Raw genomic sequence first — 17,634 nt, 5'->3', positions numbered from 1 at the left:
TACAGAACATTGACAGTCATGACTGCCTTACATGAGAGAAAACGTCATCAACTATGAAATGATCTTTATCATCAATGAAGTCCTTCGAATGCATTGTCATAGCTGCAGCTCCTCCAATGCACAATTTGTATTTTTTGACCCACAAGTAAGAGCCTCAAATCTTTTTCCTCTCACACAATTCACAATTTTCTGCCTCAGTTTGCGGTCCCTTTCGTCAAATACTTTCCTTCAGCATCATTTTCCAAGTGGGTATCTTTGCCACACTATGAGCACTAGACATTTGACAATTTACATTGTTGCCAAGGCTTTCTCCTTCACAAGCAGTTGTAGCTTGAATGAAGAGATTTTGGACTACCTTTTGATTAGCCTTCTCCTTTAGTGCTAGCCTTCATCATGGCTGAGTCTGCCCTTCACCTCCGGAGTGCCGACAGAAACTCAGTACGAAGACTTTGTATAAATGGATGCTCAAGTATGTGTGGGTGTGTGGATTTGTATGTGTGAGAGCATATTTTTATACTATGGTCTACACCCACTGTTGGGCGCTGATGACGTCAGTGGGGATGTCATAGTAGCTAGTCCCTGCTATGCATGATGGAGTTTATGGTTTTCAACCTTGTGAGTGACTATCATGAGATTGAAACTGCTCTATGTTGTGTTTTTAGAGGATGAGTTTGGGAATGTTCCTGGATTCATCTAGGTATATTGCCAAGGATTTCTCTTCATCACCTGAATCCTCCGATACTCTGTGCTTGTCAATTGAAAACATTGACATCATACTGTTGTAATCTGCATCATGGATTAATCATGTAATCTTAACGATATGTGGAGATCTTACTGGGTAGCATGTGCTATAACAGTTTTGTAATACTTTGGTTAGTTAAATGAGTTTATTCCCTGGGAAAAGAAAGAACGTGTGTCATGCTTACTGCCTGCACAGTGCATTTAGCACTCCTCTGTGCTTCATCTAATGGGTTATAGCGTTAAATGCCTTTGTGAATCGTACTGATGAAGCTTGGTGCTTAATTGCAGGCTGCAGTTGAGATCAGCTCAGAGCCTGCTGTTAGGGAATATGTGCGCAACATGTTTTCAGAGAAAGCTGTAGTGACAACAAAACCAACAAAAGAAGGGAACACTGCAATAGATCCATTTCATGAATATGCTGTCGTAAAGTGGCTGCTCAATAAACCTGTCAATGCATTCGATGATGGGAAATGGCTTCTTATACAAAAGGCAGAAGAAGAAAAGCTTCTAGAAGTGACTGTTGGATTGCCAAAGGATGCTGTAGATGATATACTCATGCAGGAGTTTGAGACACAGTATTTAAGTGATGGTGTGAGCAGAACTGCACAGCTTTGGAATGAGCAGCGCAAACAGATATTGAAAGATGCAGTATCAGGCATACTTCTACCTTCGTTGGAGAAAGAAACAAGGATGCTGTTGACTGCTCGAGCAAAGCAGTGGGTTGGATGGGAAAGTGGTTCTCAGCTATGGAAGAAAGTTTCTGTCGCTCCACACCTGTGCCCAAAATCAGATGCAGATGAACGCTCTGAGGATGATCAAGCACCGAGGGTGATGGCATGCTGCTGGGGATCTATGAGTCCTCCTACGACTTTTGTGATGCTCGATCCTGCTGGAGAAGTTGTCAATACACTTTTTACACCATATTTAAGCTCCAGGGTAGAGGGGAATGCCGAACAATTGCAAAGGAAAAGGAATGATCAGCAGCGACTTTTGAAATTTCTCACGGATTACCAACCACATGTTGTTGTCCTGGGGGTTGCAAATTTTTCATGCAAGCAGCTTAAAGATGACATCTTTGAGGTTTGTGCTGATGTTATTTAAATTGATTCATCCCCTCTCTTTCCTTCTCTAGTATTGGCTCAATTCCCTGTATCACTTGAGTACTTTTCTGCAATAGTGGATTTGATGAAATAGCTGACTAGAAAACAACTTGTTCTCATGAATAAGCTGTGACGATTTGCAGGTTATCTTCAAAATTGTAGAAGAGCATCCTCGGGATCTGGCTGAAGGTTTGGATATGATCAATGTGGATTATGCAGATGAGATCATACCACGTATCTATGAAGCCTCACCTGTATCCAAAGAACAGCTGCCAGGGCAACCAGGTAAGGGTCTGGTGTATCCCGTATTTGCTAAATATTATTGGTGCGCTTTGGTTATGATTCTTACATTGATGGTTCTATATAGATATTGTAAGACGGGCCGTTGGTCTGGGTCGCTACCTCCAGAATCCTCTTGCCATGGTGGCTTCCTTGTGTGGTCCAAAGAGGGAAATACTCTCACTGAAACTTCATGACATGCAGAGCTTTCTTTCAGATGATGAGAGGTATGATGCAATAGAACAGGTGATGATTACAGTTTCAAATCAGGTTGGAGTTGATGTCAACCTTGCAGCTTCTCATGAGTGGCTATTTGCACCTTTACAATTTGTTTCTGGCCTTGGAGCTCGGAAAGCATCAATGATTCAACGTTCTGTACAAGGGGTAGGCCGCATATCTACAAGGAAAGAGATGCTGACATCCTTGCGTTTGATGAAGAAAAATGTGTTTATCAATGCATGTGGGTTTCTTCGCATCCGTGGAAGTGGGCAGGCTGCCTCTGGAAATCAGATCATGGATCCATTAGATGATACACGAATTCATCCAGAGTCGTATGAACTTGCCAGAAAGATGGCTGAGACTGTTTACATTGCCGATCAACAACAAAGAAATGAAGAACCAGACGAAGAGCTCATAGAAATGGCCTTAGAGCATGTGAAAGAGAATCCCAATTTGATCAAGAATGTGGACATAAAGGAGTATGCAAAAATGGTACAGGAAAGGGATGGGATTTCAAAGCTGGAAACATTGAAGGACATACAAATGGAGCTTTTGCATGGATACAGAGATTGGCGTACTCCTTATTCTCAGCCATTGCAGGACGAGGAATTTACTCTGCTGTTTGGAGAGACTGACGAGACATTATGTGAAGGGAGACTTGTACATGCAACAGTACGCAAAGTTAACAACAATTCGGTTGTCTGCCGTTTGGAATCTGGCCTTGCAGGTGTGATACAGAAGGATGATATTTCAGATGATACAACAGGTGATCCTTTTGAAAAAGTCCCTGTGGGAAGTATTGTGACATGTCGTGTGAAAGGAATACAAAAAGCGAGGTTTATGGTAGAGCTGACCTGTAAAGGTACTGATTTGCGCGCTGATTACTGGCATATAATGCGTCATAAGGATCGCTATTTCTGCTTAGATGATTCACATTTACGTAGTGAACAAGAAAAGGCAAGGAAAGAGAGGGAAGATGAAAAGCGCAAGTCTTTTAAGCCTCGCATGATTGTGCATCCTCAGTTTCAGAATGTGTCAATGGCAGATGCAATAGAGGTATGATATTAACAAGTAAACTGAATGAACTGAATTTATTCTCTACATACGAAAGATTTCTGTTAACAGTTTCAAGTGTTCATACACATGGATTGTTGAAGCTCTTGTTTTGTGAAACACCAAATTCTCAGCAAAAATTTGTGTGTGTCTTGTGCTTTGTATTGGCAATTCCAGCCTTGCCTGAGTTTGTTTTGTTGAGTGGTTTTGCAGGCATTAGCAGAAAAGGATGTAGGGGAACTAATTATCCGTCCAAGCAGCAAAGGGCCATCTCATCTATCAATAACCCTAAAGTTCTATGACGGTGTGTATACCCATATAGACGTGGCAGAAGGTGGAAAGGACAGTAAAGACATCACAAGTGTCTTGAGCCTAGGAAAAACTTTGAAGATTGCTGATGACACATTTGAAGACCTTGATGAGGTGAGTTGAATCTTTGGTGACTATTTCCAACGTCCGTATGATGATTAATATCAGTGTTTGTGCAAAATCCCCCCGCCTTTTTCCCTTATGTCTTCAAGCTTTGCGATTGCTTACAATCCTCTAATTTGTTATAGTTTTGTTTCTTGTAAGCACGCTGAGCTCATAGAATTATGTGAGCTTATGCTTGGCCATCGCTTGGATTGTAAGCGTTTCTTTGATCAGGACATAGTTTAGTTCTTTGTTATTTGTTAAGTGCCTAAAAAACCAGTCAGAGATACCAGCAACTTCAACAGCCTCTCGCCTTCAGTTTAAAGACAACAGTGTACCAGAAATGTTCAATCCTTTATTCTCTCAAAAATTCCTGACACATAGGTGTTTAGAAAATTGTTATCTCAGGATTTCTGTGCTCAGCCTGCCCTGTTGCCTGCTGTCCAGGTCTCTTCCAGCCTATGCGAAGCTGTGGGGCACCCATTCCCGACATGTGGCTGTTCGTCCTGGTTGCCTGCAGGTTTTGGTCCTTGATGCCAAAACTCAGCTTCACAACCGCTCCATCCACTTACAAAATCAAGTCCACAAAAATCCACTCAGGGGTTTGTTCCCCAGAAAGGTGCTTTAGTAATGCTAACATTGAGATCAAGCAAGGGCATCCAGACAAGGAATTGATAGGGAGGCAGTATTGGTGATTATTCTGATGCAAGAAACAATAGATTCTTGTACACCATCAACAAGAACTTATGAGCATTCTCTAGAACAGTGACTCCAAAGAGTGTTGGATAAAGCTCTTATAAAAGAGATCACGGTGCCCTATTTAGCGTCCTACTCTTTGGAAGCACTACGCTACACCTATTATAGTGTCTTCAACAAAGTCATGCCCATGACCATTGAGGTTGCCCGTTCTACAAGACACTTGACACCATTATACCTGAAAGAGGCCACCAAAAAATTATAGAATGGCAAACCCAAAGCTCACTAAGGCTTTAAGCTGAGTTCTTGACCCATGGTTCGGAAGACTCTTTAATGAGGCCTTCTATAGAGGCTTTCCTACTACAGGACCATCAACACCATCACCTCTATCCAAAGAGGAGATCCTACTGACATTGGTAATCATAGGGCCATCACGGTAGGTCATCTGATGAAGAAGGCATATGGATCCGCACTTGAGATATATATTAGTGAGCAGGCAAAGAGGGCAAGTGTAAGGGTGGTCGGCTAGGCAGGATTCAGATGGGACCGCACGATTTTGGACACATTTCCACTCTCAGACATCACATCGAGCAGGCTAGACACTAGAAACAGAAAGTATAGTCTTCTTTTGCTGATTTCCAAAGGAGTTTGTTTCAATACGAAGGGTCCATCTCATCCCATAGATCTAGGCTCTTCGCATTGCAGATGATGTCATTTGTGTGAGAATAATAGGGTCAACAGCCTGTTTGTAAGCCCCCAAATGAGGAGAGCATGGGGGAGGGATATCTATAGAGGAATAATGGGGGCAGGAAGAGGGAGATATATGTGGGCAGCACACGGTGCCACATGGGCAGCACATAGATTTCCTTCTTGTATTAAATGAAGTACCTGTCTCACAGTGGACAGCCATGGTGTTGGCCATCCCTTGGGCCACACATGGGCATTGTTGAAGGGCAGATAAGTCAGTGCATAGGCATGCATATAGGCAGGTATGCAGCTCAGACAGTGGGTAGAAATGGAGCAGGCATCAGGGGATTTTATAGACTCCCAAAGGCTGCCCTGGTCAGCCAGTTCACAGACCATTCGGCTTGTTATTAGACTGGCGGCCACTCTTGGGGCATTGCAGCCCCTATAAAAGGTTCCCATTGGGGGCCCACATAGTCATTCTAGTACAGCCCTGTGCAGATTGCATAACTGAAATAGAAGCGAGAATGGGAGAATGCAAGGAGCTAGAAACAGAACTTGTCAGACTCATAATAGAAGACAATGACAGGGAGTAGTACACAAGTGTGTCAACATGATAAAATCCTAACTCAACCCTTGAGTGTGAGGATTGGAGACATGATGATCCTTACTTTGGCATTTCACTTCTTTGTCATCCAGTTTGCTTCTCACATGCTGAGAGACATGTACACCCGAAGGTAATCAACCATGGGTTTCCTGTCATGCCAAGCCTCCAAGGGTATGATGGTTTCCAATGCTTTGGTTTCAAAATATACGTGGCACACATAATGGCTTCTGTCCAAAAATTTATGAGGTACCTTGATCATATATCTACCCATCTCCATCAGTTATCTATTTCCTCTCACCAACACTATTTTTCTGAAGTTTTTTTGGCACTGTACGTTGGTTCTTAATGCCATTTTCCTCCAAATATGCTACAAAGGCATTTGAGAAGTACTCCCCCCTTTGTCTGTCATCAGAGTCTGCACCTTGCACCTTGTCTGCTTTTCAGCCATGGCCAAGAAAATGTTGAAAACACTCAAAACACATCAGATTTCTCATTCAACGCATAAACCCACGTAAATCTGGGAAAGTCTTTAATAAAGGTCACATAATACAAATTCTGTCACTAGGATAGTGTCCTCATGGGACCACACATATTACTGTGTATAAGCTGCAATTTTTCGACAAGTCTATCTGATTCATTCCTCGGAAAGGCATTCTTGTGCACCTTTCCCAAAATGCATCCTTCATAGACATGTTTCGGAGGGGTCTCACAATGTAGGCATATTCAATACCATATTATGTTTCTGTACTAGCTGCAAACTGCCATAGTTCACCTGACCAAATCTGGCATCTCAAATTCCGCATCTTGCATTGCAAATGCTAGTATTGCAACACAAGCATTTTGCATGCTGCTGTCATGTGTATCGAAGTGATACAAACCATGATTTAAAGTGCCTGTAATGACTATCTGATAGTCTTTTTCTCAATCTCTTACATGCATCGATCATCCTCATATGTGAAATTATTTTTTATTCCTAGAACAGCAAGGGCATCTGGAAGATACACATTAGTTCTATAACATGCAACGGTAATCTGATCGTGTAATTCACAGCAAGACCTTCTTTAAACCTTTAGTGAGGAATTAGCGTTGTTTACCATAGAGAGAGAAAGGAGATGAGGGTAGAGAGAGAGTAGAGTCGACAACCGATTGGGTCCTTGTACCCACTGAGGGCCCCCTCCCCCAATCAGAGGAGAATGTGCTTTATACTTGGAGAACTGAGAAATACAAAGAACACTCTTCGAGAGAGCACGGAACGTGCTTCTGAAGAGCTCAATGTGCACACGTATAGCAGACCCAAAGACCTGAGAGGCAACGCCGACCAATACCGAGACCTTGATGCTGTCCACATTGACGATGTAGGACGCTTCTGCAAGGCAAGGAAGAGGCTTGTGCTGTCCACCGGAATACAGGGTTACTGCGTGAGTGAGAGAGTGACAAAAGTTAGACGTAAACTTGAGTCCTTGTCGGATGTGATGGTCTTTGGCAACCCTCCAATGGGATACCAATACTTGATAAACAAACGAGCTACATCTTCAACGCTGGCTGTTTGTTTGCAGGGAATAAGCATACAATATTTACTAAAGCGACAAACAATAGTAAGACATTGAGTATTACGCATCCCTGCGGATGTTGGAAGTGGCCCCACGAAATCCATACCTATGTCTTGAAAAGGATCGTCGGGGATTGGCAATGGCATAAGCAAGCTTGCTGCTTTCTTGTGGGAAGCCTTGATCTTTTGGCATATTTGACAATTCAGCACATAGCCGTATACGCCCTTCCGCATCTTTGGCCAATAGAAATAGCGCTCTAACTTCTCCAAAGTCCTGTTGATACCTCTGTGGCCACCGGTAAGGGCATCATGGGCATCATGAAGTACACATAATCTTTTCTTATAGAAAAGCCAACCGTCCTCTAATGAGTAACTGGAACTGCGTGCCAAACTCTGCTGACTCCGCGTACTGTGCCTTCATGCTATCAAGATCCTTTCCTTTGATTTCGAGCACAGTGGCCTGCTCAATGGTCTAGATGGAACCTTTCCGACTAAGAGCGTCTGCAACGGGGTTGTTTTTGCTGGGAACGTACTCGATCATTCTCCCAAACTGCTGTAATATTTGGCTCCACCGCTGTTGCCGATTGCTCCATTGTGTACTAGGCATTGTCTGAAGCCACTTAAGGGCTTGGTGATCTGTCTTCACCGTGAAAGTCTGTCCGTATAGGAAAGGCTTCCAATGTTTTAATGCTTGGATGACACCGAGGAGCTCTCTATCATACAGTGAATAGTTCTTTTCGTTATCGTTAAGCTTTCTGCTGTAGTATGCCACGGGCCTATCCTCTTGTTGTAAAACTGCCCCTATGGTGACATTGCTAGCGTCTGTGATTACTAGAAATGGGATCATCCAAGAGGCGATCTTCATAACTAGTGCTGTCGTGGCCAACCGTTGCAAGTCGTGGAAGGCCTGCAAAGCTTTGTCTGTGACTTGAACTTTTTGTCTGCGTGTCTTTATCCCCTTGAGTAAATCTGTAAGAGGGGCTGCGTATGTTGAGAAACTTTTCATGTGCGAGCTGTATGCTTGACACAAACTCACAAAGGATCGGATCTCTTGGGCCGTCGTGGGGACAGCCCAACTTGTGATAGCTTGGATCTTCTCAGGGTCCAATCGAATCCCTTGAGTACTAATGATGTAGCCCCAAATACTGAATTTCCAGCAATCCGAATTCACTTTTCTTTGCGTTGAGATATAGCTAGTTATCACGTAATAACTGTAAGGCACGTCGCACATCCTTAATATGCTGCTCAGCTGTAGCGGAAAAGATAAGGATATCATTGAGAAAGATGAACATGCACTTCCCAATATACTCTGCAAATACCCGTGACACCATCTTGTTGAATGTTGGTGGTGCATTCTTCAGACCAAAGGGCATGACGACGAACTTGTAATGAGCTCGCGCTGTTCGGAAAGCTGTCTTTGGGATGTTAGCTTCAAAAATCCGGACTTGATGGTAGCCACTCTTCAGGTCAATCTTTGAGAAAAATCTTGCACCATTGAGTCTTTCCAAGATGTACTCGATGCAAGGCATAGGAAACTTGTTGCTTACCGTAAGCTTGTTGAGTGCTTTGTAGTCGACACATAGTCGTGCGGACTTATTCTTCTTTGTCACAAATAGAATGGGTGCAGTAAAAGGCAAAGAAGAAGGTCTAATAAACCCTGCGCACAGTAATTGAGACAATTGTTTCTCTGACTCCCCCTCCATAGACTTTGAAAGTCGATAAGGGAACTTACTTGGAGGTGTCGAGTGTGGAAGTAGATCAATGCGATGGTCTTCCGGTCGGTTGGGAGGCAGCTGGGGTGGCAGATCATCCCGGAGCATGATGTCTTGGAACTCTTAGATCCACCATTGCTTGCCCGATCGGAGGAGCGGCTTGAACTGCAGTGATTTGGCACTGAACATAGAGAAGTGTACACATGGCATCCTTGCAGGCGGTGCGACCTGCTTGAATATGAGAGATTAACGGAATCCCTGGTATGCTTCGATCACCGCATATCACGGCGGGCTCAGGTAAAACTTCCATAATCGTGAAGGTGTCGTGCTGCCAATCAAGCGTCAGAACATGCTCACGGAACCACTGAATCTCGAGGATCATGTTGCATCCCATCAAAGGAGTCAAAATAAAATTCCGTGTAAACATGACCTTCTAAATTGAAAAAGTGAAATGGATGGCCTTATGCATGATGTGTGTGTGTAAGTCGGGCATGAACCCGTCCATTGCAAGCTGGGCGTGAACCCGTCCACTGCAAGCTCGTGAGGCATCAAGGTGTACCCCACTGTCTTGGCAAGCTAAGGGAAGATGGCATCTTTTGAACTCCCCCTATCAAACATGACAATAAATTGATGCTCGTTAGCTGTGTCATACGCTCGAATGAGCGCCTTCTTTTGATATGAGAAATCGCCCTCCTTCTTACCTTGAAAGACCATCGTGGGAACGGCATTCAAAGCAGGGAAGACGGCATTCGTAGTTGAGGATGGAGGCGGGGTTGGAAGAGCCAATACATTGGCGACGGACGAAGTAGGTGCTTTCATAGCCTTTTCGGCAAGCCACTTAGGACAATCCTTCTTGTCATGCCCAGCGATGTGGCAATGAAAGCAGCGATGTTCTTGGTGGTACCGCTTCTGCTTGTTGGGCTGAAGATAGCCTCCCGTAATACCCGCTTTAGCCTTCTCATCCGGAGTCATCTTTGGCTTGGACTCCTTTTGACTAGAAGCCTGGCCGTCTTTCTTCTGGAACTGGTTGTCCTTCTTCTGATCCTTACCCGCTGTGTTGTTTGACTGCTACGGGGCTTTGGAATCTTTCTGGACCTGCTTGGGCTTTCCCCCGTTTAGCATCATCTCCTGACTCTGTGCGAGAGTTAGCGCCCGCTCGTAATCCGGCAGGTCGAAGTTCCGAATGGTAAAACATATGTCCGTGTCCAATCCTTGAATGAATTGCTTCATCTTGGCGCTCTTCGTCACGTCCAACTGTTGCGCCAACATAGGCAAACCATTCTGGGGGAGATGAGAGAACTCATCCTCCAAGTTAAGCATATATTGGAGTGGGAGTAAACAGGCTTTGAGGTCGGCTACAAACGTTGCTCAAACGAAATTCGTCTTAAACGTTTTTGGGTCAGTATGCTTACTAGCCCAATGCTGCCACCAAGTCACTACCTCACTTGTAAGATGAGGGGCTGCAAGGTGGACTTTATCTTGCTCATCTTGAATCGCGCTAACAGAAAATGAGCTACAAATTGATGAATAAATTGCGAAATTGCTGAATGGTCACACTTACCATCATACTGAACAAAATTTGGAGTGGACCGAGTGAGTGGTGTTACCTTTGTTGATGGCGAAGCTGTGGCGGTGACGATTGTTGCGCTCAAACTTGCTTGCATAGCGGCTAACATTTGTTTGTGTTGGAGAAGCGTCGCCTCTCGGTCTAGCTTTTGTTGCCTGTCTGCCTAGGCGAGCTCTGCGTGTCGTAGTGTCTCCTCATGTTTACGTTCCTCACGCATCAACAAGAGCAGCTTTTCAAAAATTTGTGGTTCCTCTTTCTTCCAGTGGCTTTTTTGCTTCTTTTTCCTCCAGATGTTGTTTTGTCTGGTTCAGTTGTCTTTTGCTTTCTTCCAGTTGGGATGAATGTTCTTCGAGTTACTGCAGGAGGACCCGATTCTGCTCTAGAAGGTTCGCCATCACTTCTTGAGCACTTGGCGGAAGCGTATCTTGTTGATAGTCTTTCTCCTCTTTAAAGTCATCGAGGTTGAAATCTTTTCCTGACCCTTCCATGGCGCTTGATTGTGTGTCCTACACTTGCGGTAGCAAAGGGGCCTTTTTATAGGGCTGGAACTGAGCCAACCCAGTTTGTAAACAGCCGACTGGGTCGGTCTGTTTTACAGACTGGTTGGCCTACAACTAGCCTATAAATAGCTCTCCCTCAGGGGAGTTTTTGGGCAGCCTTTGCAGGTTGTTCCTTCCTTGCTTACCTGTCCAGCCTTTGGGGGTCCTAAAGGGACTCCTAACCTAGGCTAAGACCTAAACTATAAGATGGAACACTAACCTATTGTTCTCTAGTGGGTACTAGTGAACAAGAACTGAATTGTTGACTTGACCTAAGGTTGAGAGACTGACCTACATAGCTTGTGCTTGACTGTCCCTGGACAAGGGCTCACAAAGGGGTCACAACATACGACGAAATCTCCTATCTGGGAACTATAACACACTTGTCGATGTAGCCAGTGTGTCACTTTGCACCAAAGTGCAGGGGTGCATGTGACAAGTTCCATCTACTGATGACAAATTAATCTTCCCAACTCCCTTCACATGACATGAAGAATTGTTGGCGTATGATACAAGAGCAGGCTGCAAATCATGTTTCTTGAATGTTATGCGCTTGGATGCAACATTGGGATCAGAATCGCATATCGGAAAGGACCACTCTTCAACCACATAATTATTATCTTGTTAGCAACTGAAGACTTAGAAATTTAGATTGGCATTTCAGCTTCCTTCTTCTCTTGAATTTTTACAATAATGGCATTATTACGTCCATGAGTAGACGTAATTGGCTATGGGGCTCGCTAAACCCTAGGCCTAGCTGACAAGGGTCTAGGACTAGACCTGGGGGTCTGACCTGACCCCAGCACTCTTGAAACCTTTGATTTGCAAGCAAACACAAGAGCAAACGGAATTTGAGTAGACTACTCACCACCCACCATGACACCTACGGGATAAGATCCTGAATCAGGAGATATCCCCTCCAAGCCTCGAGCTGAGCTATTGGCACGAACTCCCAACCACATATTGACCAGCCTGGTGTTCCATACCATCAGGTGGCGCCTAGAAGCCTTGGATCTGCTGCTGGGCCTTGGGCTACGCTAAGATGCTGGCGCGCATCCGCGACTCAATCTAGGATTAGACCTAGCACTAGGGAACTAGACTTGCTCCCATCGGCTCTTTGAAAACTGAACGTCTGGGATCTTTATATAGACTCGAGCCTAATGCGCCAAAAATAGTGGAGACCTCTATCTGGTTCGTACCCTTGCCACTCAACCCGAGAATCAAGCTTGTCTAGCCCTAAGCCTCCCCAGACTACTTGAGCTAGTCTTGTGTACCCTAGTACATGTCAAATTGGGGTACACGTCAGATACCAATCCATGCACATGACATACTTCCCCTCCTCTAAGAACTCACTCTCGAGTTCGCTAGAAAAACCGGGAATGTTCTCTGGAGGTTAGCTAATGTCTCCCATGTCGCATCCTCCTCAACACGATCCTTCCACTTGATCTTGTATTCCGTGATAGTTCTATCACGGATCTGTCTTTTACGAAATTTAAGAATACTCTCAGGTTCATGTGGATTAAATGTTTAATCAGTAACTTCTATTATTTCTTGAGGAGAAACAAGTTGATCATCAGCACCCAGTAACTCTTTTAGTCGACTGACATGAAAAACTGGATGTACTTAAACATTAGGAGGCAATTTTAGTTTATATGCAACTTGTCCAATTCTTTTAATAATTTTGAACGGACCACAGTATCTGGGGGATAATTTCGAACCAAACCAGTACTTAGGCTCTTGGATTCCTTGGGAATACGTAAATATACCATTGTCCTTCAGAGAACTCTGTGGGTGAGCATAAACTCTATCCCTATCTTGGGCACTTCTAATAGACTCCTTGGCAAACTGCAACATTTCTTGCATGTCTTGCAAAAATGCCTTGTAGCATCGTTATGAATTCCCTTGAATCCTATCATAACTGGTACCTTAGGTTGAAACCCGTACATAAGCATAAAAGGACTATAACTTGTACTTGAATGTTTTGCCTTGTTATAAGCAAATTCGGTCATGGGGAGATAATCTTCCCATGAAGACTGTCTCTTCGAAACATATGCCCGAAGTATGTCTTCAACCAATTGGTTAACCTTCTCTGTGCTGCCATCGGATTGTGCATGATTGGAGGAACTCATACTTAGAGTAGCCAACTTATCAAAAACTTAAACAATTGGTCTACAAACTCATGAGCCAATTGAATAGCTGATATGGTTGATCTAGTAGGTAAGAATCTAGCCATTTTTGTCAGGCAGTCAACTATGACCCAAATGGAGTCATTACCCTTGCACGTTCTAGGCAAATGGGTAATAAAGTCCATGGAAATACTTTCTTATTTATTACCAAGGATTTGCAATGGCTGTAATAAATCCACGCTTCTAAGGTGTTTTGCCTTAGTAACCTGACAAACGCAGCAACCTACCACATAGCTTTCAATAAATGCACGCATCTTAGGCCTATAAAAGGTATGTTTCACAAGAGATAGAGTCCGATGTATACTTGGATGTCCAGCACTAGGAGCATCATGACACTCCCAGAGAATCTTGGATCGAAGATCCAAAATATATGGCACACAGATCTATCCATTCTGGAACAGCAAGTTGTTCCTAATCATCCATTGACCTCCCGCTGCCTGTATCGTAGGTGGCACAATCCTCGAGTTCTGATCAACCATGGAGCTCCCATCTTGGACCTTCTGCTAATAAGAACTGAAATGACTATCAGTTGCACAAAGCCCTCTCAAGGATTGAAATAGGTTTGAGGATATTTGTGTAAATGACATAGCATTTACAAACTTGATCTACTTAAGGCATTCGTCACACTATTCATTGAACCCTTTGGATAACGTATTTCAAAATCAAAATCTTGCATTAACTTTGTCTATCTAGCCTTTCTTCCCCTCAATTCCGATCCGTCACACACATACTTGATTGACTGATGATTTGTTAATACAAGAAACTTGGAACCATAGAAGTAGTGTCTCCAAACCTTTAGAGCATACACAATTGCATACAGTTCTTTTTCTAGTGTGGGCCAATGATATTGGATGTCATCTAGCTTTTTACTTTAAAAAGCTATAGGTTTGCCCTCTTGGAATAAAGCTGCCGCAATCGCAAAATCACTCGCATCGGCCTCCAAAACATGAGGTCAGGTAGGATCAGGTAATGCAACAATAGGGGCTTCCTTACTAGTTTGCATCAAGGTCTCAAAAGCCTTGTTCTATGCATCATTCCAAGAGATCCGCTGGGTAGACCTGCGTCCGCAACCTTTCAATATGTTGCTCAAGGGTGTAGTGATGTTAGAATAATCATGCACAGACTTCGTAGAAAGACCATAAATCCTAGGAAAGAACGAAGTTGCTTCACTGTTTTAGGGATGGGTCGTTCCACAACCTTATGTATGATCTTTCCATCCAATCCGAATATCGTGGGTTTTAAACCACTCTATTCCGATTAACAAGTCCACATGTTCCAAGTGCATGACATAGCACGTAAGAGCAGCTATGTAGTCTTGAATCCGGATAGAAAGTTCGTCGACCTTACGGTCCCAAAGTTGGAAGTTGCACCTCATAGGTATCATGGACAGCCCCATCCTCTGCACAAGTTTGTAGTTCATAAAATTGTGAGAGCTGCCCGGGTCAAAGAGAATGTGAACTCTTTGGTCCCTTACTTCTCCATAAGCTTGGAAAAGGTCATGGGGGCCAAATAACGAATTATTAAAAGTGCAATTACAAGAAAGTGGGCAGGTAATGACATTTACAAAAATACCTGTCATCGATGCTTGGTAAGCTTCCTTAGCTTTGGTTCCGTGTCCCACATGGAGCTTTGGTCTTGGGGCTTGCATCTGGTTCTTGTGCTTAGGACAATCATTCCGAGTGTGGCCCCGCTCCTCGCAAATAAAACAACGTCCTTCTTTCTTTAGCTTAAGGGTGCGTAGGAAATGGACTCGACCATTCTTTGTCTGAGTCGAATTCTTCTTGGAGGCGTTGTCAATTGACTTCGACTCCCCTGTACTAGTTATTGACTGGAAGAACTTGCTCTTATTCTTCCCACTCGTGTCAGCAGTAGTGGTTTCCTTTGCATTGGCCATAGTATCATCATAGATGCACGCATAGTTCATGGAAGAATTGCAAATAAGATTTCGGTGTGTGGGAAGACATGAACAGTAGGCATGCAATAAAAACGAACTGATCTGGATGCTCTTGGCACAAAAACGAAATTCGTTTTTGAGCTTTTGGCATTCCACCAACTGCCCACAGACTGCCCTGGTAGTCAAAAATCAGCAAGGTGATGTGATATAATAGCCCTGGAGCACTTTCCCAGCTTGTGACTTGCCTCTTCTTGTTCTTCTGTGGTCAAGAAAACAGCCTTGAAAGCAAATTTCGACTTTTCTGCTTGCTTTCCAAGCTTGCTAGGCGAACACATGGAGCTATTTTTAGCGAAAGGGATTTTTACCCCTCTCTAACCTTCAGTCCCTTGCCTTGGCCCATGGAATTAATTGTCTTGTAAATCTCTTTGCTTAGACACTTGTCTTGAAGGCTTTGTGCTTGTCTCTTTTATCTTTCCTATCTAGGCGGCTTTTGCCGAAATCTGCTTTTCAAGGCACATGAATCACTTTCTCCTTTTTGGCCGTGAATTTCCAATTTGGAATCTTTTAATCTCTGTAGAGTACAAAGTTCAAGCATCACTAACTCATTGAGGAACTGATTGATTTTATGCGGGCGCAGGTGATTGCTCGTTATGTGGATCCTTTGGTTAGCAACCTAAAGGAAATGTTGCGATATCGGAAGTTTCGGCGTGGTAGGAAGGAGGAAGTGGATGCTCTTTTGAGGCAAGAGAAGACCGCAAATCCATCAAGGATTGTTTATGCCTTTTCTGTGTCACATGAACATCCTGGGGCTTTTATGTTGTCATATCTCAGGAGTGTGAATGTTCATCACGAATATATCAGTTTGTATCCAAAAGGTTTTAAATTTCGGAAGAGGATGTTTGATGACATAGATAAGCTTGTTAACTATTTTCAAAAGCATGTGAACGACCCAGTTTTGGAGAATCCTCCTCACAGATCGCTTGCTGCCATGGTACCAATGAAAAGTCCAGCACCTGCAGGTGCAGGTAGTGGAGTTTGGGGTGGATCAGACAGGCCAAGCTCAGCAGCTTCTATTGGTTGGGACGAAGATGGTTTGAACTCTGCCAAAAGAGTTGGTAATGAACGTAATTGGGAAAGGGTGTCAACACCTGCTTCAAGGTCAGGTGGTAGTAGCTGGGATCAGACTGGCTCAAGGACTGGTACCGGTAATGACTGGAGCAGTCGTGGGCATGATGGGTATGGTAGAGGTGATGGTTGGGGCAGAGGGAGAGGTGGTGGGTTTGGAGTCAGAGGGGCTGATCGACAAGGGATTGATTTTGTGGGAAGATGGGGAGGTGGTGAAGGCTCTCGGGGTGGTGGAGTTCTTGGGGGTAGAGGGAGGGGTGGGAGAGGAGATGGTGCTAGATGGGAAGCTGGGCGATTTGGGGGTGGGAGAAGGGCTGGAAGGGGCGATTTTGGTGGAAGATGGGGACGTGGAGAGGGAGGAAGGGAGACTTTTGGTGGCTGGGCACAGGCTCAAAATCATACAGGGACTGATTCTGGATGGGGAGATCAGGGATTGGGCCAACAGACAACTGTCACTGCAGGTACTACTGCTGATGATGGTTGGGATTTGCCGGAAGAAGGATCAAAAGAGAGTGGGTGGGGTGTGGGAACTGAACGTGTTGGCTTGGTTGCGGCTAAAGATACTGGCTGGGACTAAGTGTTGTTTGTACTAGCGTTCATGGTTGTTCGTGCATGCTCTGGAGCTTCTGGGGCAACTTGCACTATTTCTAAAGCACCAATTTGTCATCCAAATCCTGGGGTATGCTAGAAGTGTTATAATATTATACGGAGATCTGTACCAAATGATTTTTAAAGGAGGATGATACCTGTGGTGAAATTAATGCTTTTGAGCATGTGGGAAGGTGTGGATGAGTCATGTAAACAGCACTGCAGGTCTTCCTTGTTCTTTCTTCACCTGGAATAATTCCAATAATGGGTGATGGTTAGTCTTTGAAACATATTTCAGTGGAATATATGTTTGGAGTTTGATTCCACTGTTATGTAATTTAATGTATAACAGAAAGTAGTCAAGGAGTGAAACAGTTGCAGAGTGAATTTCAGTACTGACATTCGTTTGTGATTGATGTGGGATGAGGAAAGGTGGTAAATCATTTTATGCGCTTTCCAAGCCGGAGTGATTTCGGAGAAATAATACGACTGATTGAAAAGGCTATTTTCATCAAGCTAATGCTATATGCAGTTTAGAAATGTGGCTGGACGATGTTTTAACAGACTGGAATATGCAGGCAAGGTTTTCATGATGTATGTGCTTTTTGAAGTTTTCAATCCAGTTATATAATTGTCATGAAGAGTTATGGCAAAAAATAATAGTGACAGTCAGTTCCCGGTTTC

General features: G+C 43.9%; 1 protein-coding gene across 1 annotated transcript in view; it reads left to right on the top strand.

Annotated features, from left to right (window-relative positions):
• Positions 1 to 17,274, top strand: part of GTB1 (global transcription factor group B1) — a 41,067-nt gene extending 23,793 nt beyond the window's left edge. Inside the window, exons 12-16 of the mRNA XM_087392251.1 lie at positions 1,030 to 1,821; positions 1,985 to 2,126; positions 2,209 to 3,395; positions 3,606 to 3,815; positions 15,875 to 17,274. Coding sequence (XP_087248377.1) covers positions 1,030 to 1,821; positions 1,985 to 2,126; positions 2,209 to 3,395; positions 3,606 to 3,815; positions 15,875 to 16,939 — 3,396 coding nt within the window. The 3' untranslated portion in view covers positions 16,940 to 17,274. The remainder of the gene's footprint in view (positions 1 to 1,029; positions 1,822 to 1,984; positions 2,127 to 2,208; positions 3,396 to 3,605; positions 3,816 to 15,874) is intronic.
• Positions 17,275 to 17,634: the final 360 nt, after the last annotated feature.

Source organism: Dipteris shenzhenensis, chromosome 2 (genome assembly GCF_047967505.1).
Source record: "Dipteris shenzhenensis isolate YYH24624 ecotype China chromosome 2, Dip_SZ_1.0, whole genome shotgun sequence".
In the NCBI taxonomy this organism is placed as follows: domain Eukaryota; kingdom Viridiplantae; phylum Streptophyta; class Polypodiopsida; order Gleicheniales; family Dipteridaceae; genus Dipteris; species Dipteris shenzhenensis.
Note: the sequence above shows the minus strand (reverse complement) of the source record. Positions and strands in the feature narration are given on the sequence as shown.